Source organism: Mixophyes fleayi, chromosome 2, assembly GCF_038048845.1.
Source record: "Mixophyes fleayi isolate aMixFle1 chromosome 2, aMixFle1.hap1, whole genome shotgun sequence".
Lineage (NCBI taxonomy): Eukaryota > Metazoa > Chordata > Amphibia > Anura > Limnodynastidae > Mixophyes > Mixophyes fleayi.
In genome coordinates, this window is record NC_134403.1 from 157,554,754 (window position 1) to 157,578,235 (window position 23,482).

General features: G+C 41.3%; 2 protein-coding genes across 2 annotated transcripts in view; one reads left to right on the plus strand and one right to left on the minus strand.

Moving 5' to 3' along the window:
- The window catches only part of CFAP47 (cilia and flagella associated protein 47), a 402,255-nt gene extending 379,453 nt beyond the window's left edge, over positions 1-22,802 (minus strand). Inside the window, exons 1-3 of the mRNA XM_075200313.1 lie at positions 22,625-22,802; positions 18,310-18,461; positions 11,044-11,159 (exon numbers count right to left, since the gene is read on the minus strand). Coding sequence (XP_075056414.1) covers positions 11,044-11,159; positions 18,310-18,461; positions 22,625-22,786 — 430 coding nt within the window. The 5' untranslated portion in view covers positions 22,787-22,802. The remainder of the gene's footprint in view (positions 1-11,043; positions 11,160-18,309; positions 18,462-22,624) is intronic.
- Positions 1-23,482, plus strand: part of AMELX (amelogenin X-linked) — a 198,045-nt gene that overhangs the window by 24,681 nt on the left and 149,882 nt on the right. The gene's annotated exons all lie outside the window — the stretch shown is intronic.

A 23,482-nucleotide genomic window follows, 5' to 3' on the forward strand; every position in this document is an offset into this window, starting at 1 on the left:
AATTAAATTTTTTACGAGCAGCAGCAGCTTGAGAAAGTGAAGGAGGACACGTCGTCAAGCCGAGGCCCAGTTCAGCGGCCAACTTGCTGAGCAATAGCTCCTTGCAAAAGTTCACATCTTGTTCATTTTGAAGCAAAGACTCAATGTAGGTCTTAAACCTTGGATCAAGCACAGTGGCCAAAACGTACTGATCCGAGTTCAAGATCTTAATAACTCGAGGATCATTGTGAAGCGAATGAAGTACTTGATCGACAAGGCCAACATACTTTGCGGAATTGCTTGATTTCATCTCCTCCTTCAGTTTTTCAAGCTGCTTTTCCAATAGTCTAATTAAAGGAATGACTTGGCTCAAACTAGCAGAATCTGCACTCACTTTACACGTCACAACTTCAAATGGTTTCAGCACCTTGCACAGGACTGAAAGGATTCCCCACTATGCAAGAGTGAAATACATGCCCCCTCCTTTCCCAATGTCATGGCTTGTGCAATACGCTTGGATGGCTTTGCGCTGTTCCTCCATCCTCTGAAGCATGTACAGGGTGGAATTCCACCTAGTTACCACCTCCTGCTTAAGTTTGTGGCAGGGCAAGTTAAACTGCTCTTGGAGCTGCTGCAATCTCCTACATGCTGTGGCCGAATGCCTGAAATGGCCTGAAATCTTACGGTCCACCGAAAGCATCTCCTGCACCTCACGGTTATTTCGTAGGAAGCTCTGCACCACCAAGTTGATGGTGTGAGCAAAACAGGGAATGTGCTGGAAATCACCCAGCTGTAATGCTTGCACTATATTGTTGACGTTATCAGAAATGACATATCCTGGGGAGAGTCCAAGTGGTATAAGCCATGTATCAATCACATCTTAGTTTGCGTAACAAATTGTCAGCTGTATGCCTGTTAGTGAAGCCGGTGATACAAAGAGTAGCCTGCCTGTGACAAATGTTACGTAGTGGTGTACATGCTGCTGCTGTTCCTGCTGGTGAAGGTGAATGACCAACCCAGTGGGCTGTCACAGTCATATAGTCTTTGGTTTGACCACTTCCACTTGTCCACATATCTGTGGTTAAGTGGACAGTGGGCAGAATGGCATTTTTCAGTGCAATCTCTACATTTGTACACACTTTTTGGTATAGTTGTGAAACAGCTTTACAAGAAAAATGGTGTCGCAATGGAATTCTGTAACGCGGACGCAAAACCTCAATTAACTGTGAAAAACCAGCTGCGTTTATTGTGGATATTGGACGCAGATCTAACACTAACATTGCAGCCATGGCGTCTGTGATTCGCTTGGCGACTGGGTGACTGCTGTCATATTTGCTTCCCCTAGCAAATGATTGTTTCACAGTTAATTGCTGAAATGGAGGACTGCTCTTTTTCTTGGCCTTCCTCTGAGCTGACGATTCACCCCCAGCAGCAGTAAGAGCAGCAGCAGTGGGACTAATGCTTTATTCAGAGAAATCAATAATAGTGCAGGAGTCATCCAGCCTTAGTAAGTGGGATGCAGGGCTAACTCCGAGCGCTACTGAGGATATTTATGAGGATGGTGTGGTGGGTGTATTTTGTAGCCGTCGGGATGTCGGTGAACGGAGGGTCCTAGCTGATGATGGAGTGCTTGTAATTTTTTTGGAAGAACTTTCAGCTTTTCCCAACACTTTGCCATGAACTCTCGTCAAATGGCTTAACATAGACGAGGTTCCAAGATGGTTAAGGTCCCTCCCTCGACTGACTGTGGCTTGACATACACTACAAATGGCTATACAGTTGTTGTCTGGATTGGGGTTGAAATAATTCCACACATAAGAAGTGGATTTTTTTGTTTTATGGCCTGGCATGACAATGGCCTTTTTCCTGTCACGTGCCAGAACTGCTGCCACTGGTGCAGGACACACACAAACAACCTCATCAACATCCTCATTAGCACCCTCGTCGCCTCCACAAATCTCCCCCTCATCCTCTTCTATTTCCAAAGTGACATCCTCAATTTGTGTATCACCGGCTACACTCGGGCTGTTCAGGCACACATCAGCAGAACTACTGAAAGGGTCACTCTTTATGGGTACACTAACAGAATGCTCATGATTAGACATCCCACTGTTGGATGGACTCTCCACAGGGATTGGTGTCATTTGTGATTCAGAGCAAACATTATCCTCTAATGCCTTACTGTTATCTTGCAGCTCGGCTTTGACGCGTAACAGTAGTTGTGCACCACTTGTAGGCTCGGTAACATTTTTTGATCTGCCACTAATAGACAAAGGTGAAGGCCTCATTCTCTCTTTGCCACTGCGTGTGTAGAATGGCATGTTGACAATTTTTTTTTTTTTTATCAGCACTTAACTTTTCCTCAGTTACACTTCTTTTTCGCTTCAACACGGTAAATGTTTTTTTGGTGTGTGTTTTTTTGACTGATTTCAAAAGACTGTGTAGTTTGACATTGCCTTTCCCAGATGACGTATTGGGAACACTACCATCAGGACTGGTGACAGAACCTGGTTGCTGATTCTGCCCATATGTGGACTGCTTTGAATCCATTATGAGCCCAAAGCACTTGTAGTGCAACAAATTGTTTTAGATACTGCTGACAAATAAGACTTTTGACAGCCAGAAATATTAATGCAAAAGAATGGGGGACACCGCAAAAGCACTTGGGAGTGCTAAATATTATTTTTTTAGACTGCTGACAAACAGGACTTTTGACAGCCAGAAATATTAATGCAAAAGAATGGGGGACACCCCTAAAGCACTTGGAGTGCAAAAAAGTAACCAGATAGTGCTGCTAGATAAGACTTTCAGCACCAGAACATTTTTTACACTGGGGGATATGGGACACCCAAAAGCACTTGTAGTGCCAAATATTGAAAAAAAAGACTCCTCTATCCTCCTCTCTTCTCTTCTCTATCAATTGTTATCAGACTTGTAATCAGAATTGGATGAAGAATAAGGTATATTCTCTGTCTCTGCTCTAATCAGCCTGTGACTACACCCTGCTCTGTCCCTCTGTCAAATGGCGATGGATTGCTGTGGAGGCTGGTATTTATGCTTTTCAAATCTCGCGAGAACCGAACTCAGAAAAACGAATACGGCACGATGACGTTTTGCCTCGATTTCGAATCCTCCTCGGCTCTGTACTTGGATAGGCAAAGTAGGGTTCGGTTCTCGGGGTACCAAGCCCGCCCATCTCTCGCGAAAAGTCAAAATACGTGCATTTTGAACCAAAGCCTAGATGCTCAGTGAGACTGGGCCACCACTGCTGTGTTCAAATTCAGTACATTACTATATAAATCATGATCCACAAAACTTTGATATGTGAGTAAATATTGATAATGTTACTGATCTGGAAAATTGGGACCACTGCTTTAATTTATATGCTGGGCCTCAATTGGATCTTTTCCCAGAATTCTCTGGGAACTGTGCCTGAAAGTTGCTTTGCTGCTATTTGTTTCTCACTCTGTACAGTCCAGTCATTTTAAAGATTAATGTCATAGAGCATATTATATATGACTACTACATTTCCAAATCAACATTTATTCATTAAACCAGATTTGCTGCTCCTGTTAAACCTGCTAGAGATAGTGAAGTGTAGTGCTGTATTTACAAAGACTGCTAATTGGTATTAGAGGTTACCAGCCATTGGGGTCTGATCCTGTGTGTATCTATTGACAAAGTCCTGACATAAAGTGCTTATCTTCTCCTGACTTCATCAGGGGGACTTTCTTATTGATGTTATTTTTAAACTATGCACAGCTGCATTGTAAGATATATCACATTTTTAGGCGCCCTCCATGTATGCTTTTTCCTATAGCTTTTGTTAGGCAAACCAAGCATTATTTTAATTGTAAGTGTTGGATTTTGATGTAAAATCTACACTTTTACACAGTGCGCCTCTAAATATTTTTCAGACATCGAGACGCGCTTTTAGCTGATGTGGACAGCTCCCAAGATTGGAGAGGAATGCACTGTGAAGAGTGCTGGGTGGACCATTAAAGCACACCATTGTAAAACCAATGGGTGCATTTTGTAAATTACCTCCACTAAAGGGTACTTCAGTGCAATGGTGCAATGGTGAGATGCAATGCCGGTTCAGAAAGAGCACTGAAACTGCATGCCAGGAGTTTGGCTAACTAGTTTAATAATAAAGCCTTTTTTTCCTGTGGGCACCACCGGCTAACTCCATCCTGAAATGGTATTAGCAATAGGAGGACGGCGGTGGTACTTGTACATCTGCTGTCCTTGGTAAATAGGCTTCCCCATGTTTTGCAAGGGAAAATTGCTACCGATGGGCAGAGTCTTTGGAAAATAGGGAGAATCCCTAAATCCTGCAAAAACTCCGGTTCACGCGGGAAAAATTTACTATTAACTATAGACGAGTTGACAATGACAGACTAGGTCGTGAAATGTACTATTATTATTATTAAATGTATTATTATGAAACTTAAAAAAAAAGAAAAGAAAAAACATGTCTCTGCATTCTATGTATTTCAATCTCCTTTGCCAACATTGGCTGTCCTTTGGGCCCTTCAGACTTTGCAGATTTCTGCAGGTGTTCCAGTAAAGTTGAGATTGCTCTGAAATGTCATATGTTATGACCTATAAAACATTGTCTGCAAACAAGGTCTGATGCACATTTAACATCAGAAAAATAATAAATGATGGTTGTAGACAAGGAACAGTTTATTTATTTTGCCATTATCGTTTGTGAAGACTGATTAAAAAAATTATTTTTATTTCCATTGTCAACAAATTAAGTTCACAACAGTTTAATTTTTATAAAATAGCTTTTGAGTTAAACATCATATATTAAATTTCACCACTATCAAATCTATAACAATACCACTAAAATGTTTAGTGCCGTTTTAGAGGCATATTTTTGAAATAATGATTGCATCTTCAGCATAAAAGTCTGAGGGATTGATTCATTAAGGAATGTATCGATACGTGCGTATGCCCAGAAACAGACTGAACGCCAGTTAATGCAAAAACATCCATTTCATCTTTGAACGCAAAGGACACTTCCGCCTACGATTTCATGGGCCGGAATGGGTAGGGAAGGGACGTATGCACGTAGTCAAAGTACAGTAAGTAATGCCAAGGTTGAGCGCATGCAGCAGCAGCCGATTCAAGCTGTGGGCATCTCTAGTACGTATTTTTCAGTCATATCACTTACGTGAGCTACAGGGCAGGCGTAAGTACCGAATGATAGTGATGACAGTCATGTTTGCATACTAGAACGTGTTTACAATCAAGAGGCAGGGCCGGTGCTAGGGTCCATGGCGCCCTAGGCAAAATCGGCGCCCTCTCCCCCCCCCGCGCAAAAATCGGCGCCCTCCTCCCCCATCTTTTCTTACCTTGTCTCACCACCACCGCCGCCTCTCTGCTCCGTCTCCTCCCCTCCACTCACTGACACTAGTGAGTGGAGGAGACGGAGCAGAGAGGCGGCGGTGGTGAGCAATAGCCTCTTCCCCCCCTCCCCATGCATCTGAATGCTGTGCGGCGGCCGTGACAGGTATGGTCAGCGGTCGCCGCACAGTTTTAAAATTAATTTCCAGTTCTGTAGCGCCCTCCAGAGCCCGGCGCCCTAGGCAAGTGCCTAATCTTGCATAATGGGAGCGCCGGGCCTGTCAAGAGGAACTGCATATAATGTACAGTAGCCATTAATAACATCATGATAAATGTATTTCATGGGGGGTGAAAATATAACACTTTTTTTTAATGTGTTTTCATTAATGACTTATTAAGAGGTGATCGTAATTTAATATATTTTTTCTGTGCTTTCTCCTGGGACTTTATATTTCACATATGTATTGTACGTATCCTGTAGTGTATTATATCTGTCTCAGTACGGCAAAGTACCGTATACGCAGAGCGTACCTACACATGTATTCTACAAGAGACCTTTCTTCAGATCTACTTGAACTTGTATACAGATGTGCGTATGCCAGAATTACGAGCGTTTTTAAATAAAAGTGCACAATACATTATTTTCGTGTGCCTTAATGAATCAGGCTCTGAATGTGTATTTTTACATAAATAATGAAAAATATTCAATTAAGGCTCTCACTTATTCAGGGAAGGCACATTTCTTATAAGGAGTGAAGGCTGCAGACAGGTAACTAGGAAACTGGGCTACAATATAAAGATTTATATCATGTTGGAAGTAGTCTTTTATTGGATGGGTACACCAGCAGCACAAATTAGTGTTGTTACTGCTGTCAAACTGTTGCACATACAGGTACACACATACATGTAAGAGCAGCAGGCTCCCCCGGTGATGTGAGCGGACGGGTCTTGGAGTGGGGCGTGGGCAACGGGCAATGGGGGAGTGGTCAACGGCGCATACGTATCAAGGGACATGGAGCGTCAGGTAGGAGCCATGGTCTATAAAGACTCTGGATTCCCGCACTAAGGGAAACCATTTTCTAGGGGGGACAGTGCTCACAGCAGAAATAGCCCAGGAAGGGCAAGTGAAGTGGGGGGATCTTTGACTGATGACGCAAGGCAACATTTAAGAGCTCAGTGAGGACCAGTAAAGAGCCCCAAAGCTAGAAAGAGCCCCATAGAATGGGGCCTTGTCAGAGGGGGGGATCCCCACCTTCAGGGGTACCCCAGGAGAGGAATCAGTGCAGGGGAGAGCATGAGAGGGTTGAGTCCTACATGAGACTGACTCTTGGATGACAGTTGACAAGAGGGAGAAAGTCCCCTATTACAAAAACTTTAAGAAACGTAGAGCCTTTGGATGAGAAGCTGCTCAAAAAGTGTGCCAGAAAGAGAGAGACATGGATGGATGGCTGCCAGAGACCCTGGATAGGGGTGAGTGAGTGACAACTGCCACAGAAAAACATTTGTGTGACAACAGAAAGTGAACAGAGCCCCTGGATATAGTCCTGAGGAGTGTCAGCACCCGGGAAGAGAGTTCATGGCCAGATGCCCTGTGAGACTGAGTTATGTATCCCCTGTCACGTGACTTTCAAAGACGATCAGGCCCGGCGCTCCCATTAGGCAAGGTTAGGCACTTGCCTAGGGCGCCGGGCTCTGGAGGGCGCCACAGAATTCTAAAAGACTTTAAAACTGTGCGGCGACCGCTGACCATACCTGTCACGGCCGCCGCACAGCCCTTAGAAAATGCCACAAATGTCTAGTTACACCTCTGCTGCAGACTATTGTGGTAGTCATACTTAAGGCTCCTGTCTCAGTATCCATGTTCTTTTGACCTTGTGTTCTCACCCCCTCCACCTCTCTGAATTTACAAGATCATCTGTGCATTGGAACAACAAGCAGTTATATGGCTTGAGACACTGGTAACCCTATATAGCCTGCCATTCAAAACAACAATTTTAGTCATACTGCAGTGCAAATGGTATACAGAAGTGGGTAGCTAAGTAGATTAGAGTGCACTTGGACCAGTAAACTAGAAGTGCTTGGAGTCATCAAAATCTCATTGCTGCTTTTGTTTTAATTAAGTAGACTTGTTGGAGCCAAAAATATTAGCATGCTCTGATCTCTTGTTATTTCTACTCTGCAGAATAGTATACAACGGTCTTCTTTCTTACCAGTTTTAATGCTGCCATCTACTGGATTTCTAGAGCAACAACTAGCAAATCGAAGTCCCTGAACTGTCAGAACACGAGACACTCATACTTAATTTAAACTACGGATTCTGTTCATTTATCTAAGAAAGAGTACATAGAAATGCTTAGTTTTCAGTGTGTTATGGCTTTAAATATTTCCCCAATAATCTCCATTTTTAATACTGATCCGATTGAAGTGTGACCTTTCTTGTTCTGACTGGAACTCATAACCACTTTTTATTGTTTATACTAAAGATCTTAATAGTCTTGACTTGAAACTGAATTTGGAATTGGTTACTCCCTATAGAGTCTGTCTAAAGAAATATAATCCCATAAGCACCTGCATGTTTCAGCCATGTCAAGTCGTCTCAAGCTGTATTTTGCGTTTTTCCTGCACATAGGCAGTGTAAGTTCCAGTTACAAAAACGCTGACATGCTCTATGAAAGCAGCAGGAAACATGTAAACACTTGGCTTCATGAGTAAAGGCAGAGTTCTATTGGGCTGAAATACAAACGCTGGAAGTGCCTGTGTGTTATTATCCTATGACTAATCCGTACCATGTGGCATTTTAGAATGTGTGATGTATTTGTTTGGCTCAATTGACAATCTTTGTTTATATTACCTGTTGCATTACCAGTCTTTGCAGCTGTTTACTCTACTACACTAGCAGGGCAATCACTCTGCAGATTGCTCACAGATTACACCAACTTCATTTGAAAGAGGCTTACTCTAATGTGATAAGCAGCAATCTGGAATACATAATGCATACTTGCCAACATTTTTTTTTCTTTTTCCGGGAGATGCCGGCTGGGACGTGGGCGTGCAGGGGGCGGGGCTGCGAAATCGCGTCATTTTGGCCCCGCCCCCGTGACGGAATGACGCAAATCGCGTCATTTTACAGTGGGGGCGGGGCTAAACGCCGCGATTCCGGGTGAATCGCGGCGTTTAAACTAAATTTTTCCCCCTTCCTATCAGGGAGATTGCCACACTCGTCCGGGAGACTCTCGCAAAATGCGGGAGTCTCCCGGACAATGCGGGAGAGTTGGCAAGTATGACATAATGTATCCACTAATTTTGAGAGGTATATCCATTTCTGGTAATATTATTTAACCTAGAACCATATTTGTATAATATGTGCGTGCCCGGTAATAAACCATAGCGGGAACATGATTTTGTGCACAAAGCTTTATATAAATCTGTTTTCTATTTAAGTTACATGTGTATGCTGTAGAGCAAAATGCATGCGGGTTGAGGACAAGTTCACTGCACTAAGCAGCACATAAGATGAGTAGGCTGTGCACATATTATGTATCTTCATGTTGTACTCAGCCCGAGCTGCTTTTATCTGCTTTACCATGCAGGATTGTCATCACGTGTCGCACAGATCACCGATTGGTTATGATCGACAAACACAGTGTCCATAGTGAATGCTGAAAAGACAACAATAGCTTCTTGCTGTCATTACTTGTGGTCATGGTCCATCCAGTTGCAATATGATTGCTGTGTAATCATCCATAATAATAATTAGGTGTGCTCAGCATAACTCAAATTGCTTAGCTAAACTCAAACAAGCCACAGATGCCTCCAAAGAACAGTGTCAACCCAGCATTCTATTTGCAAATCAGCAAACATGTTTTGTGCAAAACAAAAAGCAGCTCATACTTTTATTTATCGCCAGTCCAGAAACTAGCATAGTGCCTGTAATCAACAACTGCCCATATCAGGAACTAGCAAAGCTAACTACCTGGAGCTAGGAACTGCAAGGTAGCATAGACCCTGTAATCACCAACTGCCTGTAGACGGGAAATAGCACAATATCTGTAATCACCATGCCTGGAACTAGGTACTAGCACAGTGCCTGTAATCATCATTATTGGAGCCAGGAACTTGCACACAGCCTGTAATCATCATGAATTGAGCTAAGAACTAGCACGGTGCCTGTAATCATCCTTACTGGAGCCAGGAAGTAGCACAGAGCCTTTAATCACCAACTGCCCAGAGCCAGGAACTAGCACAGTGCACTATCCACTAACTGCCCAGAGCCAGAAACTAGCACAGTGTCTCTACACATGCATAGCTACAATTGTTATTCCGTTACCATATTTATCACGTGCCCCCTACACCTCTTAATTTGTAAGTTCACATGGGCAGAACCATCATTATCTTTTATTTGATGTCATTGCATTTGTTTGTATCATGATCGGCTGAATGTACTTCATTGCCTAATGTTTTGGTGCTTTAAAAATGAGAGATAGCAAATAATTGTTGACAAAATGACTGTTGGCTCATTAGGAGTTGCTTCTTTTGCATGATTTTGCAAAAATTGATCATCATAAATATTAGGCACTGCAGTAATTCCTAGGGCCACCTACAACTCATTGGAATTACTTAATTTGAAAAGAGAAGCAAAGAATGTAATAGAAACAAGTGTCAGTATAATTGACAGGACAGCCAGAGAAAATATAGATGTAGAAATAAACAAATGAAGAAGTGAGAATGCTAAATAAGGCTCTCAATTACATGTGGCTATACACCAATTTGTTTGCATACTGTAAATGTGCACTAAAAATGTGTTTGTATGTTTTTGTGTACATAAATGTCATAGAAATGCAAACTTGCATTGCATTGACGGACAAGCCGAATACAGTAAGAGCGTGTTCACATAAGTGTGACATAATTAGATGTGGACTGGAGGGGCTGTTATAAACAGAGGTGATGATGACCATCAGCAGCACTGTCTTGCTTCTTCTGATTGGCCAACTGCGTATTGACCTCTCCACTACATAATGAATTGTGTTGCAGCAAAATTAAATAATTTCCATTTGGACCACTGCAGCAAGGAAGATTTTTAAAGGTGTAAACAACGAATGAGGGGATGTTTGAATTTTGTTACATTTTATATGGAAAGCAATAACAGTCAAGACACTATTCTCTCCTCTGTATATGACATTTCATTACATTATTAATTTGTATACAAAAAGGGTAATGTGACTTATAAGCAATACTACTAACACTGTAAAGCCATGTCTTTATCTATGGGCGTAATAACACCTAACCTTGCCTGCTGCAAATACTACTGTTTCTACGTTGCGTCCGATTAAACATATCCATGTTTTTATTGTGCATGTGTTTTTACCTATGTATGTTTGGTGCACAATTGTATCAGACTCAAAAATGTAATGTGGAATCTATTTCCTTTAGAGTTTTAACTGCTATATTAATATCAGCAATAACCCCTGCAGGTCTTTTTAGAGGATTGCTTAACACACAGAAGAAAAAGTGTCATTATGACAAAAGTTTGTCATTATCTGATGAAATATTAACAAAATGATGGATAATTAGATCATATTTCCCAATACTTCTCTTTTCAAGTTTAAATGTGATATAGTACATATTGATAGATTAGTAATGTACAAAGAACCAAGAATTGCAGGACTCATTGTGCGGGTGTGTTCCAATTAATACATAGTGGTCAGTTACCTGGAGAGGAACCATGGTTCATAATATCAATCTCCTTATATATCACTTTGTTGTTTGAAATGATGTTCCCAAAATTAACTTCTGGATCAATTTGTAAATAGCAAGATGGTGTGAACCTGTAAGGAAAAGACAAAGAAATTAATTACTTTATATTGGTTAGGTAGCTAATATTTTCTATACAGTAGTCAGTGCTTGTGAGGAAGAACTGATGATGATGGCCTTGAAATGTACTCTCAAATTCTTTACAATCGCAAAAATGTACATAAATACATTGTAAATGTCCTTGAGATGGACATTTCTGCATTAATTGCCAGCAGTGTCGGACTGGGGCATGAAGGGCCCACCGGGGGAATGCAGTGATAGGGGCCCACTATATTGGGGTGTGGCCAACTTTAAGAGTGGGTGTGGCTAGTAAAGGGGGTGTGGTCAGGCCATGGAGGACAACTTATAGCACTATTTTAAATGTGCACTTTTTTGGATGCAATGCATTAGACCTTGCCCCCTCTACTGGTAGGGAACTACATGGGACCCATTAACAAAACACTTGTGGTTTGGAAGAAACTCCAGTACCAGCTCCTGTAGTCTCCTAATGCACCAAGACTGTTACTTATGATAAGTGCATCATTTTGTTACCTCCAACCCTCGCCTCATATGTTGTTATTGCCCATCATGTATTGAGCTTATAAGGCACAGTATAAAGACCTGCGGATCCTTTCCTCCACTATTTGAAATATTTATTGTCTTGCATTCTATTTGGTTAATAGAATAAATCCCAGGCAGGTGCCAATATGTTATATGTAAGTAAGATGGACAATAATATTAATATTGGAGCAATAGAGTGCTAAAACTGCTAGAATTTAATCTTGGCACAAAAAGTTAACATACAATAACAGCCAGGGCACTGGAAAAGCAAAATGAAACAGAAATTGAATGTACATATGTGAAGCATAGCAATGGATCCAGGTCTGTGTAATCCGGTAAAAGCCTGTAGGATAATAAATCAGGCTAAAGTTCAGTATTTTCACACACATAAAGTGTATACGGTCCACAAAAGGTATATGATTCATGCTCAGTGTTATACCATATGATGAAGACACTAATAGGATTCCATTTTGCCTCCTTTTACATCACATGAGGTCATCAGATGGAGACTACGCAGTTATTCTCTACAGCCACCATTATATCAGTCCCAGAGATGAATGTGAAAGGACTTTAAGTTTTATTCAGGTGTAAGGATGATTTTGGCCCTCATAACTACATTGGGGACAAATAAATGGTCCACAGAGGATTACGTCAGTTCTGTTAAGCTAAAACATTTTTACAATATTTTTGTATTCAGAGTGGTAATTAGAGGGGGGGGTGGTTATAATTCTGTTACATGGATACTTTCCCTCTCCAGAGACCAGGGCTTTGCAGAGTTTATTTTTTAGCACCAGGGAATATTTTGGGATTCAGTGAGATTATCTGAGACCGTAGAATTCCTCTCATCCTTGTCATTGTCCGTCCTGCGGTCTCGGTAGTGTCACATAAAGTGACAGATGTCCCAGGTGTAGAACATCCTTTATAAAGCCAAGTTCTCACTCTCATAGCACATGAGAGTTTGTGACAACTGCTCTGTAAACTTCCATTGAGAGGTCCAGCACTGAGCAGGTTACTTCCCCGGCTGATACCCAAATAATGAGCCTTATTGTTCTCTTCCACCACCCAGTGAGAGAGAGATGAGGTGGAAAACACACGCGGTGCCGATTCCTCACTCTTTATACCGCTGGAAATAGACCATTTTGTTGCAGGGTGAATCCCGAGTCTTCTCCATTAGCGAGAGAGCCTGGGCAGAGTTCCTCCTTAATGTTATCGTATTTTATGTGTCTTCAACTGGGATTTCTGATGACCAATTTCATGGCTTTGAAATGTATCTGCAGCAGATTTGAAGGCAGAATTCAAAGAGTTATCACTTTATATGCAAAGAGGGATTTACTAGTGCAAATGTCTAGTATTTGATGTCAGCAATAGTTTTCATTGTCCTACTGTATTCACTATCCCTGTTTCTTTGACCTATTTATGTAGTTTCATGATGATTGATATATCAGTAACAGAGGAGAATATAAGGTAAGGGAGAGCGGGATCTCAGGCTGAGACACAGTTATCATTATAACCCAAATAAGGTCCAGTTAACGTCAAACTTACATTCTGCATGTACCGGGTGCTGGATGATCCGTTCCGCGCACAACTAGGCGCACACCTGCCCTCTGCTCTCCGGGGACGCCTCCGTAAGCTAAAGTGTGCCAAGGTTTGTGGGGAGACGGAGTCTGAAGCGACGCAATATACAAAAGTGTCAATGTCACAAAAAAAATCCAACCTCAGCAACTGTAGAACCTGACAATGCGCAAGCTATAAACAAACATGAAAACAAAAACTATTGCGTTACTTACCTGTGCAAAGCTCCGGTCCTTGATTCATGTTCCTCTGGGCGGCCGCTGCTGGATTACAGGATGTCCTCCTCCCCTGCTCAAAAACACTACCGCGCAGGTGCAAAGAGCCGCGTCTGGTAGTGTGGTTACAGGAAGTGTCACCGCAGCCGCCATCTACCCAAAGTTCAACAACAAGCTCCGCCCTAACAATGGAGGGGGCGGAGCTTCAACCCCACCAGGCCTACCGTTGGATAGCCCGGCTGCCCAGCAGGCCAGTCCGAGGCTGATTGCCAGCTCAGCCAAGCTCATGTGGAAATCATACTCAGGAATCTGATACACATTAAAATCAAGCAAACAAACAAACAAACATGACCTGTACATTTCACAGCAAGGCAGTAAATATGAACATATTATTATGGCCATATCAAGCCCCACCAGAAAAAAGGGAAAGGGAAGAGTCCCCCATAAGCTATAAGGCCCTTTCAGGGCAGAGGCCTTCAAGACTTTGTTTGCTACAAGGCTAAGTAAGACCTCTTTCCTGTGGAGTCAACAACTGAGAGACTCAAAGGGTGGGATCCTAATTGCCACACCAATCTCCCCTAGACTTGGGGAGCAGAAACCAATAAGGGCCTGTCTGCAGTACCGGTCCTTCATGAAAACTTCATGAAAAAATAGACGTGACTGATAAGTAAATAAAATACTTTACCTGGAGGTCCATGTTGACCTTCCCCAGGGTCTAAATCTTTGGCTCTGCAATATGGGAGAGCAATGGAGAGGTTCAGAAAAGTGGGAAGAGTGGGAAGTAAAAGACTATGCCACTTCCCCTAGATCTACGGGGACAGATAATAAATAGTACACAGTCCTAACCTGTGGCTTGAAAACATGTGTAAAAAAGGGCAGTACAAAGTGATTTACTTATCTTGTAATGGTGACCACTTCCCCAGTGAATTTCAGGCACCCACAAAAAGCAACTACAGGAAACACGGTACCTCAGGTTTCTGTTGCTTGTCCTCAGATCAAAGGACCAAGATAGACTGTTCATGGTTAGCAATAGCAGGGATGTCAGTCCCTACTAGGACAATACAACATTTGATCTTGGCCATAAGGCAATACATCTTATTTGTTAGAAAGCTTGGAGCACATGCTCTCATTCATCCAGTGAAATAAAAAGTGTAAAAAAACCATGAAAAAGTTCAGATTCCAAATCACCACAAAACTAGGAGGGTCCCTCTAACTCTGGATCTGCTGGAGCCTCACCCAAGAGCCCAGGATCTCAGAGGAGACAGGGAGTTGGGAGCCTATAGGCCACACCAGCTTGGGTAGATCTGGGCAATAAAGTTCATAAGGATCAACCATACCTTACAAATGCCAGAGAATAAAAGAAAGTACAAAAAAAGTATATAATGACAAAGCATGGTAAATAATTATAAAATGCATACTGCAGAATTTACTAGTCAAAGAAACTCAGTAGTTTCTCATTTGTAGACCAAAAAAATGTAAGTGCCTGTTTTGGGAGTGCAGTAGAAAATACTGTAAGTCCATGTGTCAGGCACCGTCCCCGCTGACGAGGATGGACGCCTGGCTTCCACCGAGCGGGTTGTTGCTTAGCAACAGACTCGCTCCGGCTTCCTGTCCCGGCCTGTCGGGCGAATGCGCCCATCTCTCGTCCCGTTGCTAGGCAACGGGACGTTACTTTAACACCAGCGTGCCGCCTCTTCAGCCTTCCTATCAGCTGCAGCCTCTGCCTATTTAAACCTGTCTCTAGCGCCATTAGGGAGCCAGTGTAACAGGTTTCATTCCCTGAGTTCCTGGTTTTCCCTACTCCAGTTTACTAATTGTGCTGCCAGTGTTCCTGCTTCCTCGTTGTGACCCGGCTTGTCGACCATCCCTCGTTCTGTGTGACCCATATTGCTCCGTGACCTCGGCTTGTTGACCATCCCTCTGGTTTCTCCCTGGTACCTTGCATTCCTGATTTGGCTTGACTTGGACCGTCTGAAACTTCTACATTACACCGGTAACTGGCTAGCAGGACCTCGACCTGCGTACCCTGTGCAGCGAAGTCCAAACCTCCTTGCGGGGGTCCCTGGCGAACACCAGGGGTACATTAGACTCCGCACCTGTTAGTTCAGTAGCGCTAATACCGGTTAGTGTCCTGCTGTAGTTCTCCTCAAAAGGCTACAGCCTGACACCATGCATACCAAGGGAATGTTAGCTGGGGCATATGAAAGTGAAAGGGGTATTTATTTTTATAGCAAGGTAAAAAGATGTTTATGACTCAGAGAATCTTGGCAGGTCAATCCAAACCATACCCACTTAAATCAGTCCCTTTAACGTTTTATTGAAATCATAATATGAGTTTATTCAGACACTAAAATTGTTAATGGGCTGGTTGAGTGTTTTGCGGTTCCTGCGCCATGCTGTAGACCGAATATATAAATATGATTTCTACAGTGACTAGATCATGTTTCAAGTATCCGCTTTCCACTGTCTCTCCTAAACAGTGAAGCGTCACCAGTACCTGCCAGAAATGCCAGTCACCAATGACTGCTTTATTATTGGTGACTGATAAACTGCTGTTCTACAGTAACCTCACATACCCTCCCCATCAGCAGCCACAATTGTTATACAACTACCTTATGTGTCTTGTTCTTCACACATCTTAGATTACAAGATCATTTTAGGCAGGGCCATCTTTTCTTTTGTTTGTTTTTTTGAGTTCTTTATAATATTTATCTTTATTGAAGTTTTTAAGGCAGTTTCAACAGAGATTCACGAGGACAGATAAGTGGGTAACAATACCACCTCATTAATACAAAATGCCATAATAACACATTCAAATAAATGTTATAATAGAAGAAGAAGGAAAAGAGAAAAAGGAAAAGGCAGAGACTGGGATAAAGGAAGGGAAGGTAAGGGGGGTGGGAATGTTTCCTAGTACAGATTGTGTAAATAAACAATTCAAGTCCTAGCAAGGCGAGTAGGTGAGAGAACTGGTTTGTTTAAATGAATATATTTATCGGAGTCCTGGAATTCGAGCCATGGGCTCCAAATGGAGTAATATTCAGTAAATTTATCAGCAGATGGGTGTAAAAGCTCATCCATAACTCTATACCTTTTGTTTTATGTATTTGCATGTAATTTGTTTGTGTCATGATCCATTCAATGTTAGCGCTTTACAAAGAAAAGATAATATATGTTTAATATCATGAATAGAGATGAACAAAGATACACAAAATTTGGCCCAAAACGTTTTCAAGGTGGAACAAGCCATTTCACAGAGGTGCGAAATTACCGCAACACATTCGTCAAGTTCCAGCTTTGCTTCTCCTTTTTGAGCAATGACATTGTGCACAGTTTGTAAATTCACAATTTGCTAGGTTTACAGTCTATATACAGCTGGGATGACGACAGTGAATACAGTCTGTTGTGTGGTGTGTGATTGGAGTAGGATAAGGAACACTAACCTCAGCTGCAAAACATTTCAAATTTTGTACCTACATGTAGAACAAGGCGAATATTTTGCAGAACAGTTGTCAACATTTCATTCACCATTAGGTAGCAGCACAAATCTGCAACTGCAATTCTTTAATGATGTAAAAATTTAAAATGTGGTTTCAAATTAAAAATGACAAAAAAAATGCTTACATCTGTTACACTGATAATGGTTAAATTAATTATTTAATAATAGCACAATTTAAAGTAGTGAAATGGGAAGGTACATTAATATTAATATTTAATGGACAAAGATTCCACTTTATTCTTTGTAGTCAGGTAAAAATGAATTTCTTTTCCATTTGAAAGCATTATGGATAATTTCATATATACTTCAAATTTCCATTATCTCAAATCAAATTCTGTGAAACTTAGTGCTTAGTTTTCCTTACTTCACACTTAAAGTTATAATGGTGCATTTCTGCTGTGAATGTGTGACCTCGTAACATTACCACTGCTGATGATCACAGAAAAATAGGAATAACAACTGTAAAAGTCTGTGTAAGAAATTGTGCCTACTGTGCTTTGCAGTTGGCAGTTATACGGATGTAGATGACTGATTTGTGGGAATGGACAGAATTTGGTTCGACAATGGCCCAAAATTGCATTTTCAATACCCAAAGCAAAGCAAAGCTGGAAAAACAAAACGACAGCTTTGCAAGCCTTGTACATAAAGAAGCAAAGTGGGCTGACAGGCAAACTTAGAGGCATGCTCCTCATTTCTTATTGGCCACATACATTTTTCAAATGAGGGGGTGTGGCCCAAGACGCAAACAAAGCAATAAGCTTGCAAATGAACGCAGAGGAATGCATAAAACTAGAAGACCAGATACATGAATGACACTCTTTGTCCCTTAATTACATGTGATGTTTAGATCACAATACAAAAGTGAAATGATCAGTAAAACACTTTAAGAAAGTTGTTCCAATACGGGTATTGGGCCAGAAAAAAACATAGGTAGGCAGTTATATATATATATATATATATATATATATATATACACACACTTTTACATTGAATCTAGAATGACTGGGTTGTGCAGAGTCAGCTTCCCCAAAGAGGGCACCATCTCACCCGACCATAAAATCAGACACATTTATACACAGTGTGCACATGTTGGGCCAGATTTAGAGTTAGACATAGGTCCGACTGTCGTCCGCAAAATTTCTCTTATGCACGTATGCACAGTAAGCCAAAGTAGAATTTAACTTGCACTTGCAGCCCCCAGAGAGGTGGATCAGTGGGATCTGTAGTACACATAAGTGTAGGACAATGTTGTAAGTTTAAAGGCCGACATTACAATGAAGTGAGTCTGGGATGGAGCAAGGTTTTTGTACTATACATAATATAGCAAAGGTAACATACCCTAGTAATGGCACATCAATGACATCCTTATCAACCAAAATGAGTAACTTGTCACAAATGTCTTCCTTATTAGTTGGATGATATTCCACAGTGGCTGTCACTTGAAGTCCTGGTGCTATAGGTTTCTCTGGATTTTGTACAGATAGTGTAAACTGAAAAAAATGAATACGTATTACAATCTTATTCAAATCGAAATCACAAGGCTGGGTGAGTTGCAACAGGTAGGAAAGTGTTACCTTAGTCTCCAGAAATTCTATGGCAATGTATATTTGAAACAGGTTTTGAAAAAAGCTACATAAAAAGATTTTCAGGTGTTTCACTTTCAAGTAGATGTTCCATAGGGCTTTCTGAGTGTTACGGAGCATGTGCCTGTGTTATGTCTCGCTGTGTATGTCTGTATAATGATCAGTACTACCCTAGTAACCATTGTTACTAAATCCTACTAACCACTACTACTAATCTCTACTAACCACTACTAAAAAAACCTCCAGTATCTCTTGAGAGATGAGAAGCCCCATTTTATTCACAGCAGTAAGGCACTTTTAAAATAACATGTGACCTAATAAAACTGTGTACAAGCCTACTTTGACCCTATTTAACTAATATGCATGCAACTAGTGTTCAATATGAATATGATCTACCAAAATGCCAACCATTTATTTTAAAGGATTCATGCCTTCAACCTCAGAATCCATATTGAGAAGTAAGTCACAGGAGGGAGGGAGAAAGAGAGAGGGAGAGATAGAGGTTGGGAGAGATAGAGGGAGAGGGGCACAGAGTAGTGAGAGGGACAGTGTAATGAGGGGGGCAGCGTGATGAGGGGCGTACAGTAATGAGGAGGACAGTGTGATAAGGGGGCTGTGTGATAAGGGGCAGAGTGTAATGAGGGGGACAGTGTAACGAGAGACACAGTGTGAGGAGGGGCACAGTGTAATGAAGGGGAGCAGAGTGATAAGGGACACAGTGTGATGAGGGGCAGAGTGTAATGAGAAGGGCACAGTAATGAGGGGGCCAGCAGTGTGATGAAGGGGGAACAGTGTAATGATGGGGCAGATATATCAGTTATTTGTTGCTCTTATTGTTGTGATTTTATAGATATATAGTGTTTTAATTATAATAAAGCAAAGAACAAACTTGACCACTTGCATCTTAAAATACATTGATTTGTGAGACAAATAGGGCCTGATTCATTAAGGAAAGTAAAGCAAAAACATGATTAACTTCTAATAAGCTATCAAGTATTTGTGTGCTACATTAAAAAACAGCCAGTATTAACTTATGTGTAAAATCAAAAACTAGCTTGCACCCCTTGTTTTGTAACATGGTTTTGTCCAGGAGAAAACTTACTCATTGTTTTGCTTTCCTTTCCTTAATGAATCAGGCCCATAGTGTTGTAGGTCACAGGGCCTACAGCGGTCGGGACTAAAGAGGGAGAGGAGCCAGTACTGGAGAAGCGGAGGAGTCAGTAGTAATCAATAAACCACTCCACCCCCCCCCCCCCTAAATGAAAAGTCTAAATCCATGCCTGCAATGGAAGACACAACATGTACCACCTTTTGTTCACTGGCAGTCAACTGGCTTGAGTCATTAAGATGAGTAGGCAAAAAAAGGAGTAAATTTGATCGTGGACATACCATGTTACAATGCAAGTGGTGCAAATTAGTTTATCATTTTGCACATAAACAAACTACTGGCAGTTTTTGTCATGTAGCACACAAATACTTGATAACCATATTTTTACACTGAAATTTAAAGTTGATCTAGGACATACCCTATCCCAACTATAAATCTGTCCCCACATTTTAAATTTACCTCCCCTTCCAATGCAACATGGTTTTGCCAAGGCGCAAAGTTAATTCTTTTTTTTCACTTTGCTCTACTTAATGACTGAGGCCCAACGAGAGTAGACAGAGTGGGCAACATCCAAATAACACGAACGTGCCACCACTACACCCAACTGCAGGTGCTGGTGCAACTATAATTATATCTTACAGATGCATTTGGAGCAAAAATGTGTCCATCTTCATGAAGTCGCAAACTTCCACAAGGCCTACGGGATGTGCAAAAAAATACACTTCCTAAATTAGCATCTTAAAGATACATTTAAGTCACAATCGGATATATCTCAATAGGGGTTGGTTGACTTGTCTCTCCACACCTTTACTGTCCTCAAAGTTCATGTGTCATTAAGGTGTGTAATAGCAGGAGGAAAGGGAGGAAACACAATTGCATATAGTCTCAGGACACGCAAGCCTGCATTAAAATAATGCATCAAGTTTTCTTCTTAATCACATGCACTGCTACCTATTGTTTTTCTCTAATAATCTGGATATGAGTACAAAGTACAAGACAGCAGGCCAAATAATACATTCAAAATGTGTGGTATAAATGTGTGGTATAAGAGGAGAAACATAACATTAATGATAAGAAGTCTCACATTAATTATAATTTAATAATTAGTCACTGAGAAGTAAAAAAAAATGCATTCTCTCTCTGTGTCCAGATTTCAGTTTGAGATTGGATTTGCTTCCTTGAATGTCATTTTAATGTCTAGTCTTTTTGGCTTCCTAAGAATGTAAGGCCTACAGTTCTAAAATCCTAACCTGCTACAGCTTTCTCTTGCCACAAATGGGACTACACTACTAAAGGATGTACTCTTCCGTCATAATTCCTGCCTGCTATAGATCTGTGAGCCTTTTCCATATGGATAAAAGGAAATATCAAATTAGATAGAAGACTTCCCACTGTTAGAATCTCTACCTGACTTTTCCGACCTACAATCTAAAATGTCCTTAAGAAATAGGCACTTTAATCTATTTCCTCAAACAAGACATTTCTATCACTCCAGATGCATAGACAGTCATCCTAAACTTAGAATTGTTATGCCTTTTACACTCTGCGTCAAAAGGTTTAATCCATTGAAAAATTGCATGAAATTACTGTAGTGTTTATTCAGTTTAAGATGAAAACAGAATGGTGGTATCACTGACACCTGGGGGGAATAAATTGTAAACTACTTTTTCACTTTCTTCTTCTACCCCACCCAATCCTGTGGTCAACAAACATATAAGTAACAGTATACATCACATGACAAGTGCTGCTACATGTCAAACTGCAGCACCCAGGAGAATAAAGGACCCTCCAGTGCTTGTCCCAATTATTAATCATCTTTGGTACACATATAAAATATAATGCATCACAAGTATTCTGCACAGCTCAGTAATCCCTTTCAACAAAGTCTGGCTCCAGTAGCTTACTTATCACAGTATCACACCAGTCACTACAACCTTCTCAAACCACCCTCTTTTTAGCTCTCTCCGTTCAATAGTTCGATTGGTTCTGACCCTTTAACAGTTTGGTCCAGCATGTTCTTGCCTGTCCCCATCTCCATTACCAACATATACCCCTTCCCCTTCTATTATTATTCAAAATTGTTAACTCTATGTTTACCACAACTTAGCACATTATACGATGTAACCAGAATTTAGAATTTTGCTTGTCTGTGTATGTCAAGTACTTTCTTTTAAATAAGTCTTGGAAAAAATACAAATAATAATATTAATACTGCAACCTAAATACATCAAATAATCACCTTTGTGTACAACAAATTAGTTAGACTGATATTAAATGAAAAGCGATATGCAGGACAAACTAGAGAAACAATTTTACTCTAGACTCTAATTTCCAGAGTCTAGTCAAGACATAGTTGCAATATTTAAGATGTATTTAATGTTATAGACATGTAAAATACATATGGTCTGGTACAGAGGCGGAACTAGCAAGCTGTGGGCTCCAATGCAGAGAAGCAGGGCCCACAGCTCGATAGTTCCCAGTGCAACGGGCCCCATTATGTCCATCATGGGCCCCAATGCAACCGCACCTACTGCATCAAAGGTAGTTCCTCCACTAGTCTGGTACATGGCAACATATGATTCATCTGGGGTGTATTTCATACTCAGGGGCGGGCTGGGCCAGGGGTCAGGGGGCATATTGAGGTAATATTGCATCCACTCGGTGGGGGGGGGGGGCGACCGGACCAAATAACGGTCAAACTGAGCGGCCCGGGGGGCCGGTGCCCCCTGACCCAGCCACCTGCGCGCCCCCTGGGCTGAAATTTGCCAGCCCGCGTCTGTTCATACTCCTGCATTTGAAGGACTTTACATTCATATTAGAGCTGTCTATTTTTTATATTTATAAGCCATATACTTCCTCTAATAGTCTAATGATGACATCTATCATAATACTGTAAATAAGTATAACATGTTTAAAAAAGCAAACAAAATTAACAAAATGAGTTTATGATATTGGATTTTACCTGTGGATCTTTTGGTCCATGCAGTTTGATTGTTTTGGCTACATGGCTAATGTTTTGCACTGTGATAGTGGCTGTGTATGTCTTCCCAACTAATACATCCATGAAATGAAGGAGGCATGGGGAAATCCTCACTCCAAGTGCAGTATCACACAATTCCTCCATGGCTTTACTATGTTATTTGGGCACTGCAAACTGAATAGGCATTGACAAATTATAACAACAAACAAAAACAAACAAACAACAAAACAATATTGACATAGTTAATCTACATGTAATAGTTACATGTAAATGTAACATAGTTACTTAGTTACATCTACATGAAATTTCCACGGTATTGCTGCTGGACAGATCCAGTTGTTTCTAATAAGACTGTATAAATGCAGACATATAGGTACTACTACATACTACAAACCTCCAGGATAACATACAAACTGATGATCATGACCATGACCATTGTTAAAAAGGAAATGGAACATTGTCTTGTGCAGGGGATTCCAGTGATACATCTTCAAATACTGAGAGCATATCTGTAACCACCATGGTGAGTATTTGGGTGCTAGTGTATATGTGCCGGGTTAATAAGAATACTGGCGGGCTAGTGCATTAATTTATGTGTGCCAGGGGTCTAGCATACATACCAGTGTATTTGTATTAGTAGCACAAAATAAAAAAACCATGTGAGCATTCCTATGTACTCGGCGGGTCGGCTACATACCAGGCTGTGTGCACAGATAAAGGAGTAGAACGCTTTCTCCTTCGTTTAGCACCTCGCAGTCACCAGGGTAAACTAACAAGCTGGCTGATATTACCAGCGTCCTCCTGGTTGCCGAGCAACGGACATTTCTGGGGCGGAGCCGA